The sequence below is a fragment of the Xenopus tropicalis genome, chromosome 1, assembly GCF_000004195.4.
Source record: "Xenopus tropicalis strain Nigerian chromosome 1, UCB_Xtro_10.0, whole genome shotgun sequence".
Classification (NCBI taxonomy): domain Eukaryota; kingdom Metazoa; phylum Chordata; class Amphibia; order Anura; family Pipidae; genus Xenopus; species Xenopus tropicalis.
In genome coordinates, this window is record NC_030677.2 from 51,310,996 (window position 1) to 51,332,939 (window position 21,944).

The 21,944-nt window shown below is 38.6% G+C and overlaps 1 protein-coding gene across 3 annotated transcripts in view; it reads right to left on the reverse strand.

The window, feature by feature from the left end:
* klhl2 (kelch like family member 2) overlaps positions 1 to 21,944 on the reverse strand; it is a 63,541-nt gene that overhangs the window by 9,966 nt on the left and 31,631 nt on the right. For all 3 annotated transcript variants that reach the window (XM_002934752.5, XM_012955640.3, XM_012955641.3), the window contains exons 5-11: positions 15,501 to 15,663; positions 11,452 to 11,561; positions 4,458 to 4,574; positions 2,769 to 2,918; positions 1,801 to 1,918; positions 745 to 942; positions 380 to 481 (exon numbers count right to left, since the gene is read on the reverse strand). In XM_002934752.5, the coding sequence (XP_002934798.2) occupies positions 380 to 481; positions 745 to 942; positions 1,801 to 1,918; positions 2,769 to 2,918; positions 4,458 to 4,574; positions 11,452 to 11,561; positions 15,501 to 15,663 (958 nt within the window). The remainder of the gene's footprint in view (positions 1 to 379; positions 482 to 744; positions 943 to 1,800; positions 1,919 to 2,768; positions 2,919 to 4,457; positions 4,575 to 11,451; positions 11,562 to 15,500; positions 15,664 to 21,944) is intronic.

A 21,944-nucleotide genomic window follows, 5' to 3' on the forward strand; every position in this document is an offset into this window, starting at 1 on the left:
CTCTGCAAAGTATGCCGAGGACGGTGGAGGATTGGTGAAGACAAGTAAGACTTTATTAGCATGATAAGGACTATTGTTTGCAAGTGCAGGTTCAAATATTTATGTGGTGCAGAATGTTCACATGTTCAAAATATTCCTGCCTCACTTGCATCTGGTTTGGTCATATGAACTAAAATACAGAGAAGTCTTTATATCTTGTGGCTTTCCAGCGCCTGCCAAAATCTAACTTCAGTAACAGCCAAAGATCGACAGCTTGAAGACTTGTAAATGAGACTGCTAAACACACTTTGCTGTCTCTATCTGGAACAACACAATGCTAATCCTATCTTGACATGAAAGTACACAATAATGAAACCAGTTATTTACAGGCAGAACGTACCTCCAACGACGCCTACACCAACACTGCTCCTCCTAGTGTTCATTGGTGCAACATGAAACCACTCGTTTGCTTTTATATTGTATGCTTCCACTGTTGCAAGACCTACAAAACAATGCAATTCCTTCAGCTATTATGTAATGGAATCTTGCGATAGCAAAACTCACTTGTGTGCCAAAAATATTGAGGGTTTGGCATATAAAAATATTAGGTAACTTTACTAACACATAAGTTTCTATACAACTTTATCTTTATTTGTATACTGTATATCTATCTATTTATCAAATACAAGAGCCTGAGGGTACGCACGGTGCTGCCTGCAAAGGGAATTTAATAGAAATCAGCATTTTTACAGCAGGTTAAATTACCTGTACTCCCATCAAATCCTCCAACCGCATACAAGAGCCCATTCAAAACAGCTGCTCCTAAAGTGCTTCTCCTGTCTTGCATGTTGGCCACACTTGTCCATTGGTCCTTTACGGGGTCATAAGAATCTACTGTGCGCACCCTAAGTGAGCCATTAAATCCTCCAACAGCAAATACATGGCCAGACATGTACACCACACCTGGAACAACATGGTCTTGTTACATATTCAGCAATTATAACAGCCAATATTAAAGACAAAAGAGGTACCAAAAATCCATGTCTGTTTAAAATCACCTATGGAATATATATTCTAATGAAAGATAGCGGGTGTAAATTTTGTACTCATTTCCCAGCAGCCCCCCATGCACCCTGATGGGCCTCCCGATAGATATCTGGCTGAAAAATCAACCAGGTGTTGATCGAGCAGGTTTGTTTTTGGCTATGTTCTATTACTCAGGTAGTAGTATGAAGAAGACTTATTCCAGGGATGCCTGAAGTCTTGGCAGTAATAGCATTTTTTAAAGATTATTTCCGATTTTTTTTTTTTTTTTTTCTTAACTGGTATATTGCATGCTCCACCTAGTGGCAGCGAAATAAACAACTGTGCCAATATCCTCTCAGGCTACTGGCACACATCTCATTTTCTCCACTGATAGTAGAAAGAACTCATTTACTCTCCCATCTGCTACATTTGTGTGCATTCACATGACTGAAATCCACTGCTCACTGTACACAAAATGCACACTTGAGCATGTCAGATGTATTACAGTCCTGTCAGTGCTCACACAAAAGTATCGAAAGGGGGACAAATTGCCATTCTCTCTGCTAGTGTGTGATGTAAAAGATATGCAGAATGGGTAAGTAATAAAGGAAACCTTAAATGAAATAAAGAAATACAAGTTCACCAAGACAAGAATGACATTTATACAATATTTTTAGCTAAACAAGAAACAAAATGTCTTATCACAATGCCAATAACCATTTTGTATAAGCCTCATATTAATTCAGTTTTGTATTTGGATTGGTTAACAGTGGAGTTGATTATGTTGAAACATACCTGATCTGCATCTCCTTGATGGCAGTTCAGCCAACTGGTGCCACTGCTCCTCTTTGAAATCATAGCATTCCACACTGCGTATAGCCTTAGGAGCCTGACCTCCAACAACTACCATTAGCTGAAAAGAAACCACATTACTGAACTCTGATATTGAAATTTACAGTATGCACATAATCTATAGACATTCACAAAATTCAGCCTTTCAGTGTAGATATATGAAAAAAATTAAAAAGTCATGAATTGCTAGAGAATCATAATGAAGATGTCACCTTAAACCCATCAAGGCTTTGGGCCTACCATTCCCTACGTCATTATCACTTTAGTAATGTGTAAACTGAAAGCAAAAGACTGTGTCCATTTTGGAACACCCTGTACAGGCTACCTCCTAATCTTAATATGTAGCAGGGTCGCTGATGTTATAAGGCGGTTGAGAAACTCTCTTCAGGTGGCATCAGCCCACAAGTTACCAGGGGCGGCAAAAAGCTATCTTCGGATTTGGCCGAACCCCTTGTGAAAGCTTTGGCTGAATACCAAACCTAATTTGCATATGCAAATTAGGATAATTAAGGGTAAAGAGATTCACACGTGCAGTGTATGGTGAAAATTTTTCAAAACTTCAAAATGTGACAAAATATCATGTGATTTAAAGGCTTTGGTTTGGCCAGGAGCATGATTCGGCAGAATACTGCTGAAAAAGCTGAATCTTGGCTGAAACCCGAACCTTATCCTGGATTCAGTGTATCCCTAAAAGAGAGGAAATTGCAATTGCACTCTCTGCACTAGCGATGAAGCAAGGAACCTGCTGCTTATATTAGATTTTGTTATCAGGACTTTCACTTGACGCACAAAATCACTCTCTATCCTATATTTTTTAATGAACTTGAACTACACTAACTAGTGCCTGCTAAAGATAATGGTTAGAGGTTTATCTATAAAATAAAAAAACAAAACATATGAAATAATGTTACCTTTGGCATGCTGACGGGTGTCCTTTGTCTGGTTCGGGCACTTTTTATCAATGTGCGTTGATCACCTGGGAGTAGGTGATACTTCATAGCTTCAATGAGGTAATCCTTGCAGGCACTGCTGTTTTTCACCAGTGTCTCTTCTTCAACCCTCTATAAAAACAATACCACAAACTGCATTATAGCAAATATTAACACAGTCCTTATTCTCCATTATTGCCTATTTTTTCATTTTATCTATTAAGACATGCACAAACTATGAACCATTTAAGGTAGAGAAATGACATCTTTCTAGTCAGTGGTAAGTAACTGTTGTAAAAGGTACTTCCATGCAATCTTACCTCAAGGGTTTGCGTTTGAGAATACACACAAGGTAAGGGTGAAGACACACTGAGCTACTTAGTAGCAGCTACTTGTCATGGCTACTAAACGCCAGAAAATTGGCAATACTAAGAATTGCTAAAACACACGTAGAGACTGTTATCAGTAAATGATCAGCATCATCTATTTTAGTTGCTGCAACAAGTAGCTGCTACTGGTAGCTCTGTGTGTCTTCACCCTAAGACAGACAACTGAACTGCATAAAAATGTAATGTGCACACCCACAGCAAAGAGAACTCTGCTGCAAACACAGCTTACAAAACATAAAATGATCTTTGTTTCCATGGGAATATAATCACTGAATAGGACATAAAAAATACACACAGTACAATGCAATAATGCAGCAAGGAAGTTACAAGATGATTTTTCTCTGTCACAGAAGGCATTTCTTGCTGTGCCATATTTCTGTCTTTGTTTTGGAATTATGAATTATAAAAAAAATAACACCGTTATATGTATAATATACATCAAGGAAGTTAAAATGACCGATGAATTTGAGGAAGTCACTCTATAGAGTGGTGGTCCTACTCCTTGGGTGAGGCTAAAGTTGGCCATACACATTCAGATTTAAGCTGCCGACTCAAGTCCTTCGGCAGCTTATCTGCCTGTGTATGGCGGACCCCTAATGGTCCTACCTGACCAAAATCTGGCTGAAAAGGTGTCGATAAGGCAGGTTTTTTTTTTCCTTCGGATCGGCTCACTGATGTAGTTCTCACTCCAACAGCTCCTATACCTGTTGTTGTAATAATAGGCCAAGTGAATTAGCACAATATTGCCCACCTTAGGTGGGCATATTGGGAGAAAACTCAGCTCATTTGGCAACCTCACCAAATGAGCGGATCCTTAAGGTGTATGACCACCTTTAGGGAGGGGAGATTTCTCCTCATCTCTGTACATAATCTTACCTCTACAATCATCTTACCTCTACAATCAGACGATAACTAGGTGGAGTTCAGATTTATCAGCTTATGGCAAGTTTCAAGAAGGACCCACTTTACTAAAAGGCTTGAAAGTTTGTGAATGCTTTAAAATGTTCTACGTGTGACCTAAAACATCATCCGATTTTCAAACAAGTCCTAAGTTTTTTCTGCAGGGGTGCCCGGCGCAACCAAGTAACACCACTGATCTCGGATATCATTTTATATATACAGATGAGAGATATATCCTTTAAATTTATATTGAGAACCAGAAAGCTCTAAGAAATAACAAAAAATAAATAAAAAGCAGAAAACCATAAAATATGAGTAAATGCGTTTAGAACATTTAAGTATCCAGGAAGCAGCAGTACATGCAACAGGATACAGTACCTACCTGTACAAGATAGTCCCGGGATAGCAGCGGGAGACGTACATGTTCCATGAGGTGAGACATATGCTCCTGCCGAACTTCTGTGTCATGATTTACCCAAACAATCACTGCTTCAAACACCTTTAGAGAATATACAATCAGTTAAAGCACCTCTGAAATTGCAATGCTTTCCATTACAGTTATGGAACAAGAGGCATTGACATGTCAGTCCTTGGTATATTAAAATATGAATATTAAAATAGTTCCAAATCCCACAATTCCCTGCACAGGTGATGTCAATAAGGAATGCATTGTGGGCTATGTAGTTCCTGCATGACGTCAATAAGCTGTGGAGATGTTGTTACAATTTGTAACATCAGCGTTTCAGTCCCTCCTCCCTTGCCAGGATTTCAAATGATACAGAAAGAGAACTGTTTTGCAGCTTAATTTCAGCATATAAAATTTACATTCATTCATGTTTTGAAGGAACAAATTTTGGTTTCAGAAGCCGGAGCTCCCCTATAAGTAAAAAAAAAATAAAAAAATGTAGCAATAATAATATTCTTATAGCCTCATATGAGAGCTTGATAGCTGCAAAAGAGAAATGCAAGTAATTCAGATATTAAAGATGCAGTTCCCCTTAAAAGGGTGGTTCACCTTTAAGTGAATATTTAGTATACTATAGAATATCCGATTCTTATCAACTTTCCAATCGTGCTTCATTTTTTAGTTTTTTGTTTTTATTTGCCTGTCTTTTTTTTTTTAATAATTGAAAACCCACAAATAAAAAAAATGAAGGCTAATTTCATATTTACCTGCCCACTTGATCCCATTCCTACCAAACTTCTACGCAATGCCAACCCCTGTCTTATTAAAGCCTGAACTTATCTATTCAATCTCTCGCTCTCTACTGGAATCTTTCCATCCCAACTGAAACATGCACTTGTAACCCCTATTCTGAAAAACCCCTCTCTTGATCACATTCATCTCTAAACTACTCGAGCGCCTAGCTTACAACCGACTGACACTATTCCTCTCTGACAATAACCTCATGGATCCCCTACAATCCAGTTTTAGACAACAACACTCCACCGAAACTGCTCTAACCCGACTAACAAATGACCTCTTATCGGCTAAAGCCAAAAAACACTACTCGCTACTAATACTTCTTGATCTCTCTGCTGCTTTTGACACTGTGGATCACCCTCTTCTCCTCCAGTCTCTCCGCTCTCTTGGCCTTCATGACACTGCCTTATCCTGGTTTTCATCTCATCTCTCAGATCGATCCTTCAGTGTCTCTTACAATGGTGAATTGTCTTCTCCCTTGCCTCTTTCTGTCGGGTTTCCTCAAGACTCTGTCCTGGGCCCCTTACTATTTTCTCTCTATACCTCCTCACTTGGCAAATGAATCAATTCTTTTGGCTTTCAGTACCACCTCTATGCTGATGATAATCAGATAAATCTTTCCTCTCCTAATCTCAACCCAGAGCTTCTAACTCGTGTCTCTTCTTTCCTGTCTGCTATCTCCACTTGTATGTCCCAACGTTACCTTAAACTAAACCTCTCTAAGACTGAATTGGTTATGTTTCCCCCATCAAACACCACATTGTTCCTGAGGTATCTATAAAGGTTAACAATTATACCTTCACCCCATCTCCCCAGGCCTGATGTCTTGGGGTTATCCTCAGTTCTGCCCTGTCCTTCACTCCTCATATCCAGTCACTTATCAAATCATGTAACTTTCACCTAAGAAATATTTCCAAAATACGATCATTTAACACCTAAAATGGTGCCAAAATTCTTATTCACTCTCTTATAATATCTCGTCTGGACTACTGTAATTGGCCTTCCCCTCCAAAGACTGTCCCCTCTCCAGTCCATAATGAATACTGCTGCCAGGCTCATACACCTCTCCAACCGCTCCTCCTCTGCCGTGCCACTGTGCCAATCTCTGCACTGACTTCCCCTATCATCCAGGATAAAATTCAAACTAATGACTCTCACATTCAAAGCAGTGAATAACTCTGCCCAACCCTACATCTCTGAATTTCTATAGATACCATCCAACCCACTTGTTACGCTCCTCTACTGACCTGCTCCTCAACTCCTCTCTCATTCCCTTGTCACACACTCGCATTCAAGACTTTGTCCCCCTTCTCTGGAATTTGCTCCCACAATCTGTCAGACTTTCTCCCAATCTCTATACCTTCAAGGAGATCACTGAAAAGGCATTTATTTAGAGAAGCTTACCCTAATTTAGTTTAACATGACCTCAGTGTGCTGCTAAAAGCAATACCCTGTGCCACACCTCTCACAACTCTGGTCTTGCCCATTCCCACACCTTGTGTCTCAACCCTTTCTTCTTGTAGATTGTAAGCTCTTTTGTGCAGGGCTCTCTTCACCTCAGTTATTGATTTCTTTGTCCAATGTATGAAACCCACTTATTGTACAGCGCTGCAGAATATGCTGGTGCTTTATAAATAAATGTTAATAATAATATTGTCTCAGAATAGCACTTTCTACCACACACAAAGTTAATTTAAAAGTCAGTAATAATCTTTACTTTTTAAGATCAGCTATTATTTATGTCTGCACCCTGAAAAATGCTATCCGATTACTGGGGGCCACAGAAAGCAGACTCACTCTACAGGGCTAGTTTTTTTTTTAAATTTATTTCTTATTTAGGCCCTCTCCTATTAATCTTTAAATAGGTTATTGACACCCCTGACTGGCTTATTGGGAAAGTGGGACATTAGGTACTATCTAACAATTTAAACTCCAATCTGGAGAGCTGCAGAATAAAGTGTGCTAATTAAAACCACCAAAAGGAAAGGCCAAGTGCAAATTGTCTCAGAATATGGCCGTCTGTTAAGGTCAATGTGAACGCTTTAAAGTGGACCTGTCACCCAGATATAAAAAGTTGTATAATAAAGGTCCTTTTCAAATTAAACAAGAAACCCAAATTAATTTTTATATTAACACATCCAAACCCATTATAAAGGCATTTAAAAGTCACAGCTGCCAATCATATATTGTCTGCCCCGCCTTAGGCATAGAGGCGGGGTAAACAAGAACTTTAACTTTCAATTCAGCTCACACTTTCCCCCTCCCTCCTAACCATCCAATTGTGTAGCCAGTGCATGGGCCTGGGCATCTGGTCCCCTTTTCTGGTACACACACAAGATTTTGGGGTGATACAAAGCTTGCCTTAATTACAGTGTCCACAAAACAGCACCTGCCTATTTGCTGTGATTGTGTAATTCCAGGACTGAAGGAAACAAGATTTATATTACTTATATAGTGTAAGTGAAGTTTATTTTGCTTAACAAACACAATAGAAAATAGGGTGACAGGTCCCCTTTAAAGTATATTTAAGATCAGTAAAAAGGCGACGCGAAATAAATATCACCCAATCTATAAAGAAATGATTCCTCATGCTACAGTTTCCCTCAGATTTACTTTATGTCATGCTCATTAATACAAGCCATCTGCTGCTTCTGAAAACTGCCTCCCTCCTAAACTTTGTGTGCATTGCTCATTTGTCTCCAATAAGCTGCACACATTTAGGTCTTAACTGGAAAGTTTGTGTTATTATCAACTAAAGCAATGGTGGCCAAGACGACGATCGCTGTCCACCAGCTGATCCCCCGTGAATTTCTGGTGGACCGAGAAGAAGCCGGGGGATGCAGAAGTGCGCCGTGAATGCGCACCATACGCTGCATCTTGGGGGAGGAGTCATCGGTCGATCGCCGATGAAAAAAGTCTAGCCGCTCCTGAACTAGAGGTTACAGGACAAAATGCAGGCAAAAGATTTAGGAGCACTGGTAAATAAAGTAAACCCTTAAAGGAGAAGGAAAGGTAAAATCTAAGTAAGCTTCATCAGAAATACAGCCAAAAGAAACACACAATTTGTTCTCTCCTTTTTTGTAAACGTTCTTTGGTATGAAAATTCCTTTCTCAGAAAAATCCTTCATTCGTGGAGCCAGAGTCTGCCCAATTCTCTCCCCTCTCATAAGAATTCATAAAACTCACTCCCCCCACCCTTAGGAATGTGTAAACTGAGCTATAAGGCTATAAAGACCAAGCTAAAATGGCAGCTGCAATCTTAAACAGAGAAAGTTTCTAGGGCTCTTAACTCAGGTACGGTGATGCTTACTGCAGAATAAATATAGCTTTCTGGGTGGCACTAATGTTGAGAATCTATTGGCAGTAAAATGCCAAAATTACTTTCCTTCTCCTTTAAGGTGGCCGTACATGCTACAATTCCGATCTTTCCACAATCATTGGTAGTGGGAAAGATTGTTCGTCCACTCTACTAACGTTAAGAGCTAAACCGTCACATATGCAGGTAAAAACAGAGGAATTCTTAACTCCTGACAATTCAGCATTAATGTTACGATGTTCAGTCGATATCCAAGGCTTTTACCGATACTGGTCGCCTTGTCTCCCGTTTCGTACGATAATATCAGTGAGTGATAGCCCACCTTTAGCTACAAAGGGGTGTGTATAGAAAGCCTCAGCCTTCTAGTATTTATTTATATATATTATATATATATATATTATATATTATATATATATATATATATATATTAAAATTACCCTTTATGTAACCTAACCTGCATCCCCCACACATAAGTTCAATGCACAAGTTTTTTAAGCAGTTTTATATATTTGGATAATTCTGCTGCCTATTAGAATAGAAGTTATGATTGTCGCTTTGGGATTTTTCACAGTATTGGTTTCCTTTCAATCTGTGAAATCAGATACGCCTGCGTAAAAAAAAAAAAAAAAAATATATATATATTTTTATTTCTTGATGTTCAAATAGTGTTTATACATCTCTTCTACATAAGCCAAACTGAATGGGCTCATGTAAAAAGGGAGGTATTTTACCCTTTTAAATCACCAAGTTGACTGTCATGGTTGAAATATTATATCCTTATTAGAATTCAGCACTGGAATTAAGCAATGTTTAAAAGCTAAGCACACAATCTCTGTTCATGATCAAAATTCCCCAAGGCAATGGAAACACATGGCATTTTCTTGGTAATGAAATAGCACTGAATATAAAAGAACTAGCACCACAACCCCGCATGGCTATTTTTAAACTTAAATCGTAATCTTCACACTATCTATTTCTCTCACAGTTTCTGTTAATACTATAATGAGACAATTCAGCTCTATTGTTACTCTCTTACCATGAAAAATAAGTATGGGAGGGGGAAGAGAGATATAGATCTTTATAACAATAACAAATTCAAACATTTCCCTATTTCAGCTTTGCAGCGTACAACAGAAAAGACAAGGATAGCAAATGCAACGGTGACAAACAATCTTGTGTGTCTGGATGAGTGAATGCGACCACCCAACCAATCCGCAACTTTAGCACCAGTGCTTTCTTGCATATTACCCTTTTGCACTGGTGCGCCACTACATGGAACATTCTTGGGGGGGAAGGTTACTGTTCATTGTTTTCTAAACATGCAAGAAAACACCTTAGGGCAGTGGCACACGGGGAGATTTAATCGCCCACAATAAATATTCACTATTGGGGGCGACTAATCTCCGCGACATGCCATCCCACCGGCAAGAATGTAAATTGTTGGTGGGATGGTATACAAATCACTTCCAAGGAAACTTCAGGCGACACGTATGCCATCCTACCAGCGATTTACATTCTTGCCGGTGGGATGGCATGTTGGGGAGATTAGCCGTCCACAACAGTCAAGATTTAGCGTGGCGCGACTAATCTCCCCATGTGCCACTGCCCTTAGAAGTTTTTCTCCCCAGGGAGCCTTATTTATTTGCCTGTTTCTTCATGAGTGGTAGCTGCCATAAATAACCTTAGATGAACCAAGTTTAAGGACATTTAGCAAATAAAAAGGGTTTACATTAAAAACATCATCTGCCTTTACATTACATTTTTTTTTAATAAAGATTGTTTCATGCATGTATGTATGTACAGTATACATACTATACAAAAACAGACATCCAAGCCCCTTAAGTCATTTAGAGAATCTGCCATTACATTGCAACATGGCAAAGCATTTTACAGACTTTCCGCCATCACTATGAAAACACATATGCATCATTTTTAACTTTTTCAATTATAATTCTCACTGGCTATGTGTTTATGTGGGTGCATGCATATTGTGATTAGGTGTACAAGTACTTGGAGGAGCTGTCCTTTGTGAATGTGGAGGAAAGTGCTATCTGCTACCAACAGAGATCAACAGAACTCAAGGTTTTTTTCTTTCTCCTTGGTAATTACACAAAAAGCAGAGTTGAGAAATCCTTACAAAAGAGATGGGAGAAACAGCATGTTTGGGAGCTCAGAGTAAGTGAAAAGTTAATTGCCTGTTTCTGTAACAAAGTTAAACATTAACTGTTTGTACTGGCCTACAAGGGATTATCAAGGAAAATACAGTATATACATAGTGCTTATGGTAAATAGCCATGCACTACTGCCCAGGACATGAAGATAATAAAATCTGAATTTTAAATACTTAATTTCCTTTTAGCCTCTACAACAAATGGTGCAGTTCAGAATGGTACTGTAGGCAAAAGGGTCACAAAAGTTAAAATGCCTTTGCAGAAGAAATACTGCACGTGGGACTTTTCGACTGCTACAGTACTTTTGCAGAGAAGAATGCCAGTCAGAGTACCCTTTACAGTGTCTCTCCCCTTCCCATAGAAAAGAGAAGGAAATGCTCATCCTATGACTGACGCAAGTGGTGAATGGCTGGTTCCTCTCAGGAATGTGGGCATCTGCGTTTCTGTGCAACGTCTGCCTGTCAGTGCCTGTGTCTGCCATTAGGTGTTTACCACACTTTTCTACAGGCAGTGGTGACAGGTTATAAAGAGTTCTCTTAACAAAGTTGTTCTACACGGAGGTCAAAATGCTGCCTGTGCCATAGCCCTAAAAACTTTTTATTTGGTCATAAATAAATTCTAACTTTTATATCTGTAAAACAGAACATAAGAGTCAACTTATAATAATGGAAAAAAGAAGGAATACCTTTTCCTCTGAGACGACAGTGAGCTTGTCGCTAGCAATTAGGCTGCATACTTGCTCTATTCCAAGATTAAGAAATTCCTCTCCAGTCACGATATCAGAAAAGTGCTGTTCTGTTAAAAGAAACCAAATAAATGAGATCTGCATGGTTCATACTGTTAGCACAGGTGTATCTCAGCACAAAAACATAAAACATCAATAAGAATGAGATCTGACAGAATTAGCAGCGTCAGACAGTTCCCAATAAAGTAAACAGCAGGAGCAAGATGTAGTTTTGGGTAGTTTCCTGTCAGCTGAAACACAACAGCATATGCATTGTGTGCCGAAAAGGGGTGCTATATTATATATATATATGCTATGTTAAATTTACTATGGCTCTGTGATTTAACTTGTCCCATTCTTGCAGCTGCAATACAGAACTGATTACTTGCAGTTTGTTCCATACAAAAAGCAGCAAAATTCCCAGTATGCCACTGCCCTAAAAGGACTCTACAAAGCCAAGATGCTGTGCCTAGGTTATCAATCTGCAAAGTAAATTAGGCATTATACAATTAGGTGCATGCCTGTGCCCCAACATGGATGCCCACACCAGAAGCTTCCTCCCAGTGCGGGTGGCATAGTGCTTGGGATGTGTATTTTCTTGCAAAATAGCATGGCTGTCTACAAACTACCTCTGTTGGGGGAAACAATTTTTCTATAATAGGAGCCTTGCAAGAGCTGGGCTACAACAAACCTCTCTGCCTTTATTCTGCTCTGTCCAGCATAAAAATTCAAAATGACTGCAAATCTTCACATTTACTGTTGCTCTCATTCTTAGGTCCTCTACGATTTATCATCCATTTTTTTTTTTTTTTTTAAACTGCTCCATCAACTTCAAACCTAAGCGTAGTGGCATAATTATAAAGTAGGCACACCCCACAACTAAGGAGGTGTCTGGGGAAACAGGGGGCTGTAAGTAACTACAACGCATGAGAAATAGTGGGTGACCTGCTTTTTAATGTTGTGGGGCACCTCTGATTTCCTGCAAAGGGGTGGGGCCATACAAATGTTTAAGGACACCAAAAGTAATGCACCTGCATAAGAGCTGGAGAACAAAAGTTGTCAAAAATGTAAAAACCACACAAAAAAAAACTCTAAAACATGACGTTCAATTGAAAATTGTCTTAACATTCTCTACTCTATGGAAAGTGTAAATTTGAACAACCCTTTAACCATACAAAACCCCTATCCAAACAAATTCCATTTCTGTGAGACAAATATCACTTAGATTCTTCCATCAGAGACCAATTCATCTGAGGCAAAATCATGAGCACTGCAGACTCTGCTTGTAGTTTCTGGTTAAGTATTACTAGAGAGAGACCCAACCTCCCAAGGTCACGGTAGAATTATTTGTTAAAGCAGCCTTTGCTGGTTACGCAGAACTGTACATTACAGAGATTCAGAAAAACACCCAGAAGAAATGAGCCATAACAACCCAGGATCAAGCACTACATGAGCTCCATTAACACATATCTATACATGTACACTACCCGAGTGAACAAATCCTTATTTACATCAGGCTTAATAACTCTAATTTTCTCAACTCATCCATATACATACATCTAACCCCTGGCACCATTTCTCCCTCTTCAATTTGTTACAACAACCCTAGACTGAAAACTCATCACCTCTAGTTCATTCTCACCAGCTATGTGCAAAACATGTCAAAAGCAAATTTGATCTGGTAAGTCAGAGCATCACCTCTGACTCCTCTAATGACATTTTGCCCATGAATGCCAAGCCCCAGTTCTTCGGCCTCTTTCTCCCTGACTGAAGTTATATGTACATTTTTGTTCTTCCACAAAGTGGAATTGCTATCTGGTTGCTAGGACTTAATTTCTCTATCAAACATGAAGCAGTTCAGAGGTCATAATAGAAGCTCAAAAAGAAAGAAAGAAGGATATTTATGGCATTGTTTTATTCTGTGCTTGTAACGACCCAACAATTCAATGAGGAAATTCATTGTAACAGATAATATGACTATAATAAAGATGGGGCATTTTAAAATCTACAATTGCATGTTAACAGAGGGGCAGCTTTCATTTGTAGATCAAGTGACAAAACCTATGCTAATACTTGTTTAATGGCAGTTTCTGAAGCACAGAGCTGTGAAAAAACTATCTTTGTATGCAGGTATGGGAACTGTTATCAGGAAACCTGTTACCCAGAATGCTACGAATTACGGAAAGCCTGTCTCCCATAGACTCCATTTTAATCAAATAATTCAGATTTTTAAAATTGATTTCCCTTTTCTCTGTAATAACATAACAGTACCTTGTACTTGATCCCAACTAAAGTATAATTACTTCTTATTGGAGGCAAAACAATTCTATTGGGTTTCATTAATGTTTTACTGTTTTTTAGTAGACTTAAGGTATGAAGATCCAAATTACAGAAAGACCCCTTATCTGGAATACCCTTGGTCCCAATCATTCTGGATAATGGGTCCTATACCTGTAGTATAATTAATTTAATAAATACAGATCATGGGCAACATTCATAATTTAAGATAGGAATTATTAAAACTAAATAAGCACAACAAAACTTGCTGTGCTTTCACTGGCAACACTTTAATAACAAGTTACTGGGACCCAGTGCAAAATCTACTTACCGTATATACTTGAGTATAAGCCGAGGTACCTAATTTTACCTAAGAAAACTGGAAAAACTTATTGACTCGAGTATAAGCCTAGGGTTGGAAATGCAGCAGCTACTGCTAAGTTGTTTTTTTTTTTTTTTTTTTAACTGTCAGGCAAGTTTGGGAAGGCTAAGGAAGCTACCATACTAAGTATCAAGTACTTGCCATCCTGCTGTGTGTGCTCCCATCGCAATGCAGCATGTCTCCCAGCACAACTGCCGGGGGCCCAGCAAACAAAAGGGAAACCTTTTCCCATACACCCTGCACAACAGCCTAGAACACCCGACACATATTCTGTAGCAGCACTGGGGTAGCAGGCATGCAAAGAAGCATACATGTAGGGCAGAGCCTTGGCAACCACCAATCTGTAGATTACAGCAAATGCCAGAGGGGCTGCTGTATGATGAACAGACAATCACTATTTATTTTGGTAAGTGGGGTTATTTTTGGATTTCCGGTCTGGACCTTGCAGCAGGAGAGGGGACCCCATTGCACACCATAGGTATGGAATTATGAACGTTCAGGGGGGTTATTCTTGCCAAATAAAAGAAACCAACTGACATATATAAACATACCGGTATAACCTCTCCCACGGAAAAACCATATATCCAATCACAACTCCACTTCTTCCCCGCTGCACACAATACACAGGTAGGTAAACAGGGACAAATGACCATTGTACCTTACATGGTACAATCAATTAACAGAAACGTTAGGAGATCCCCTAATACCTGAATGATTTGAGCTAAACAGACAGTGTGCAGGTTGGTAGTAAGGCAATGAGGTTAAACCCAGTTATAAAGCCCCACACACTTTTTGCCAGACATTCCCCACTGGGCACAGAGAAGTGCGGATCGCAGAGCGACTTGGCAGTGATACTGACACTAAAAAACTACTCTTCAAAATATGAAAGTACATTAAAAGTTACCTATAGGTCATGTTGATGGTTTTTTACCGATAGCTTTACTTTTGTAAGTAATTGTTACTTGGGGTTCCTAAACCAGACTGTTTTGCCAACCTGACTGTCCCTTCTCAGCCTGTCAGTTATAGCTTCTAATGCGAAGAACTTCTGCTGTACAAATATGGCAGCCCCCTCATAGAGGAACATGAGCGGTCAGATAGGTAATGTAAAAGCTTTGGACATATACTTTTATGATAACATTATAAATAGGGTGCAAAGATAATGTTATGATAGATATAAACAAAGGTTTAATTTCTGGTGTCAGTATCTCTTTAAGCCCATTTCTATTTAGCCAGGATGACAGAGAAATAACAGAGAATAATGCTATTCTTCTTGTTTACAAACCTGGATAAAATGATTTTTTGGTGTAGTACCAACATCTTCTTACTGTTTGTTACTATAAGCACTACTTGCCTGCATAGCCGTTAGCCTGGTTTAACAGATCTGTGCATGCATGCATGTCGGCAAATGCTCTGATTCCTAAACAGTTGGATGGGTGAAGCTGAGATTCCAGGAATTCACAGCAAGTCTTCTTAACGTCTTGAAGCTGCAGGAGGCCAGCTGCTGGCAGTAGGACCTGTAGGGATATCACAGAACAGTCAGATGCCTGAGAGGCTAAACATATGCATATACCGTACACATGAAGTAAGGAACCATGAACCAAAAGATTATGCTCAATGGATTTCATGTAATAAAAGGTGCAATGTGTTTTTAAAATGGGGAATTAGAAAAAAGTTTACATTACCTTGGTATTCTGTGCATAATCACAGCTATTTATAAACTTGTGTAATGATTCTATGCAAATGATAAGAAGTGTAAACCTGACATAAAAATGTGTTCGCTTGTAAAAAGCCAAACCAGTGTTGACTGCCGTCACTATTTACATAGCATTTTACACCACTTTCCTGCAAGAAATTCTTTGTTGCCTGAATTTATTCCCTTTGACTTCAAAGTGTTAAACCAGATTTAGAGTGTTGTAAAAAAAAAGCATTATTTTCAGCATAAAAGTGAATGTACACCTGTATAAATGTAAAAAGAATGTCCATATATGGCAAAATCTAAATTATTTGACACCACCCTTTTTCATGTAAAATAGATATCCCCAGGTCTGAAAATTCATACCAATTAATCAGCAAGTAGCATTTTCCAGTTAAACATTTGATTGGTTGCTATAGGTTACTAGACCTAATACAAAACTTTTTTTTCCCCATTATCCCCTACGGCTTATCTAGCAGAGACAGAAGTCTCTCAGTTTACTCACCCACAGCAACCAATCATATGCAGGTTTGCATGTTTTATTATTTCACTGCATTAGGCTAATGAATGCTATCTACTGCCATAGGGCTAGGTTAACGTCTCCCATGTTGTTAAGTAAACCCCAGATCCTCCTCCTGGCCCATACCACAGGCATTCAGCTGATAAAAGCAGCACCTCTATAAAAAAATATTAAGACATGTTAAAAAATACTCTAACGTATTTGCATTTACGGAGCACTAAGCTAACATACACACAGAAATGCAAGGTGTTCACATTGTTTCAACCAGTACTACTCACACTGATACTGCTCTAGTCACTTCCATTGTAAAAAGTATTCAGCTTTATGACTGACAGGCAGCTAAATTATCGTTTTTATTACAATTCATAAGACATTACTGACCAAAGCGCTCTTACAAGGGAGCATGGTTAAAATCCCTGAAAACAATAAACTAGATATTGATGCAACCCTCAAAGTGCACACCCCTTTTACCATGTGATGCCCAGGCTGGGAACAAAGAGCCATTTTCATCCAGAATGACTAATATCTGCCTTTATTTTCAAGAAAACATTGCAGATTCCAGGTGAATCTTTTGCCCAAGTCCCTAAACAACAGAGGCTGACTAGGGTGCTTAGTTTTGCCACACATAATCCAGTTTTTCTGGCAGCTGTTTAAACAACAAACAACAAATTTGGCCTGCCACATTTGTATCATAACTTTATATAATATAAAAATAAATTACCCCCTGTAGTAAAATATGAGGATATTAAAAGTCACCTCAGAGTAGAGATCTATATGATGAACCACAATAAAATCACTTTTCCCTCTTGCAACTAAACTTTGGGTTTCACAAGACGATTTATTTTCTAGGCATTAGCTCACATAGAGCACACAAAGCGTTGGCTCAGCTATAACCTGCCTGCATTTTTTAGGCAGGTGGAGAGAAGCAGATTGGGCTTTTCTGCAGTTCTGGGTATCTGCACTGACAAGTACAGCTATCGCCACTTTGGAGTGGAGCAAAGAATGGACCGAAATGTGAAAATGACAGATTTCACATTTTTAGGGTCAATCTTCGCTCTGCTCCATGTACCTGCACTCAAGCAGAAGCTTTACTTGTCAGTGTTGATACATGAAGCTGTGGGAGAGAGTGGATCCTCTTCTCTCCCCTGCCTATAAAACGCAGGCTGAGAGCAGTGGAGCCAACACTCTGTGTGACCTTGCCCTTAAAGGAGAATGAAAGGCTAATAAAGAGTTAATCTCAAGCTGCAGGCATACCTTCAGTTCTCTCAATAGTGCCCTTAAGTCTCCCCATATTTCTCCCGTTCAGATGATCAGAAGCCTCATAGGAAAAAAAACCGCTGAGCTCTGTAAAGATAGTTCCCATAATGCCACGCTCCTGCACCAAGGACCAAGATCGGTGTACATGCTCAGTTAGTAAGACTATGAGGAAGCTTCCTGCTGACTGGCTCAGATCCACATTCCTAGGGGGGGGGGAATTCTTAGCATTTTTGAGAGAGGGGAGCGAGGAGAGAGCGGTGCGTCTCTGGCTCAGGAAAACAAAGACAACAAATCCTGTATCTTTTGACAGAGAACTCAGTGCAGCTAGCTGTATGTGACAATCGAACTTAGCCCGACTCCTTCCTATACAGAAGGAAGGCTAGGATCGATCGTAAAATAGTGGATTCTGCCCTGCATCGCAGACCGGAAGCCAAGTTTTAGCAGGTATTTTCTAATAAAGCATTCAAAATAATAAATGGTGTGCAGGATAGGGCAATTATTGGGGCATCTATAGAATAGATTTTTTACTTTTAATTTTTAGTGTTACTTTTCCTTTAAGAATTCACAGAATATCAGTTTTTTAATCCCCCCCATTGACTTGGTTTCTAATTCTGAAATATGACTCTTTCAAAAGATAAATTAAAATCAGTTATACTGTAATTAACCTGATCACTTATCTCCATAGGTAACAATTTTTCTAGTGGAATCTCCTTATCCATCCAGCTTTATTGCATGCTACTGAGCCACGCTCTGCTGGATCAGTGCTATTCTCTGAGCAGAGTGCTCAGGCAGGAAACAAAGGGAAATCAGGCAAGAACAGAACATTAGTCTTAATATGGGGAATTGTGTGACATAAAAACAAAAGGACTGAAACTATGAGATACCTTAAGATAACCCATGCATATAAACTTACAGCCCTGTACTGTACATTATATTTACAGTACCAAGGTCTGATCAAAGGAAAGATAGATCCAGCAACTTGAAAAAAAACTAACAAAGAAACCTTTGGGCAAAGATAGTAAACACTGCAAAGAACATTCCAATTCTTTTGTATTTTGCACCCCTTATATGGCTTTACTTTATGGAAAATGACACGTAACATAACATCAGCACAATTATCTTTCCTTGTCTGCCATAGAACACATGGTATTAGCCTTTCTGATTTGGTTACAAAGAGAAACTCTCAATTAGCAACAAAACCAGTCCTGCAAGAATCACTGCCTTGTTATTAAGAAACACTTTTTGTAGCCCTAATTATCTGCTATGTCATTTAAAATTTTACTGCAGGAAAAAGTGAAATTTAGAATTACCAGTTTGGAAATTGCAGCTCTGCACACCCCAGGAAGCCATTCCTCCTAATGTAAAAACATTAGCAAGCCGCAAAACTCTTGTGCCATTTATGTTTAATAAAAGAATTGTTAAAATGCTCTAAAATGTTGTAATATGATAGAGACACCTGGGATAACACTGTCAGAGCTGTCAGTAGCTGTCTCTCTCCAAGAAAACTCACGTATGCAAAAGGATAAGGATCTCAACAGCTGAGAATACAGCCTAGTAAAGCATGAAGAACTGAAAGGTGCTGACCCTGCAACTGCCACAAGGCCATGCAGCAGTTAGAAAACACCCCCTGTTGTGCAGAAAGTTTGGTGACAAAACCATGAACATTGACAATAGTTTAGTAAGCTTTCAGCTAAATCCCTAAAAGCCTTTACATAGCATTGACGCCTAATGGGTTAGTCCTGGTACTTTTCATACACAGTTTTTTTCTTTTGCTTGTTTAAAGGTGATTTTGTAAATCAAAAAAAAAAAAAAAAACTAACTGAAAGTCCCTTATTTTAGAGGTCCAATTAATATATTAGAATACCATCAGTAGCAGCTTTGATTACATTTATTAGATACATATAATTTATGGGCTACTATTTTTCACGGTTGATAGGGTATAATTAATGATTATAAATGCCCCCCCCCCCCCTTACCCTATTCATTTCTATGAGATTTTCACAAGAATATTCATCAATAGGTGAAAGCTAGAGTTCACCATTTGATAAATACGCTTCCAAAAAATCCCATAAGAATGAATAGAGGGTGAGTGAGTTTAATGTATTAAGCTCTAAACTCACATTTTGATAAATCTGCCTCTTAGTTTCTTGCAGATTGAACATGTGAAAAACAAATTGCACTTGCATATGGTCTTAAATTGCGGCATGCATTAATGTGGCCCTTTAGCCTAATCTGATGGATTGTGCTCTGTAGAACATTGGGGAACCTGTAGTTGGAGCCCAGGTGAGTATGGAAGTAATTCCAAGGCCCCTCTTGAACCCCGGCACCACAATTTAGATGGTGCATTCTGAGTAACAAACAAAAATAAATAAACTATGCATTACTTTTTGCAACAAATAAGGGACCTGGCCCATCCTAGCACTATCCTAGCAAAGTGAATCCGATGGCGATTTACTTTGTTGCTAGTGGGATGGCATTTTCATCTCTGTGGGGCATTAGCCTAAAATGAAAGGACACAATTTATACCTTGGTTTTTTGGAAATTTAGTTTTTTCTTTTGCACAACAGGATACTTGCATAAAAAATACCCACATATGCATGTTTTACCAGGACTACTAAAATGCTACCTACAGGATATGAGAGCAGAAAGCTTTGTGTCTTGAGCTGAACAACAGCAAGTAGGTGGATGTTTTCACTAAATGACGTGAATGTGCACCAATTTTCAGGCATGGATTTTCTGCCTAGTTAATTTAGATTGCTCTCCTCACTGCCTATGCATATATAGTTGTGCCTATACATAGTTTTCTTATTGCATACAATGCTTTTCTATAGTCGGTTAATTAACGTTCCTAATTTTTTTTTTTAGTTACAATGTTAACATTGTGCCAATGTCCACTGAGGATTGATGCAGTTAATTTTCCCACAATAGTGGTTATATTTTATATAAAAAATTTTAATAGTTATTTTTTTTTGTCATAATAACTACTGGAAAGACAACACTGAAGAATAGTTCATACAAATCATCAATTTAATTATGCCTAAATACCAATTGTTTTATTTTTATATCAACTGTTATCAATTACTCAACTTATAATACAATACATTTCATTAATGGGCACTATTAAATTTGTAGCATTATTTTATATACCACTCTCTGGGTAGCAATAGAAATGTGTGTACATTTTGCCTTTGGTAGGTGAGAATATTGGAACTAGACTAATAAAACAGCTTACATGATGAGGATGTAATAACAGGTGAAAAGATATAAGTGTCTGGTGATTCTTTATTGCTAACATTTCTGGGGCAAGTCATTATTGCAAACTATTGTACTTTAATAAACATATGCCATAGTAATACTAACTGCTTTGGTTTGGAACAAAACAAATAAATGCCAATATTTAATTACATTCTGTTAAAGCTTCAATACCTTCAAACTAATCATGATGAAACATCTAGCAGATAAACAGGTGAATCCAGAGAGTCAAACCTGGGATCATACAGGCCAAGCAGCAAAGAATAAGAATATTTCTATTTAAACTGAAAATGGGCGAGACGCAACATGACTCAGGCTGTTAGTCATTAAGTCAAGGTGGCTATACCCAGCAGAGATGTTTTTCTATGAAAACAAATCATACAGTTGTTTCTGGTGCCAGGGGCATGTTAGTCACAGGGGAGCTGCAAGGGACTGTAAATTGGTGTTTCATTTTTAGTAGCTATGGAAGGAAACATAAATCTAATATTGGAAAATAACTACTTGCAGTTACAACCCAACAGCCTATTAGAAGAAAGTAGATATAAACGCATACTTAAATAACAAACAGGCAACCAATTCATAAGATGGTGCATAAAAACAAATTATTTCAAAAAACAATTTGGTCCAATAGGAACCAAATCAAGTGCCAATATTACAGAACTCTTCAAGTTCTTACTGAAAAAAACACAAAAATTCAGAAGGACAAATGTCCTAAAAACCCGCACATGCAAACATTATCCATTAAATAGCTGTATCCTGTTGGCCAACCTGTCGAATTACAGTCTCTTGGAGGGAAGGTTTGGGTCGTCACATTCATCCTCATCCAAGAACCCTTGTTTTTTTAAATTGCATCCCAGAACAGCTGACATTGTGCAGTTATATACTGTATCCACCCACATATTATTGGTTTTCATCATGTTCTGACCCTGTGGATTTTAGAAAATGCGTCCTTATATATGTGGTAAGTAGCAATATGATTAAAGCCAGTAATATGTGGGTGGATGTTTATCTGCACAATAAGAACTGCACATGCATGCCAGGTTTTGGGGGGATCCCTTTATAGGACATTTGTG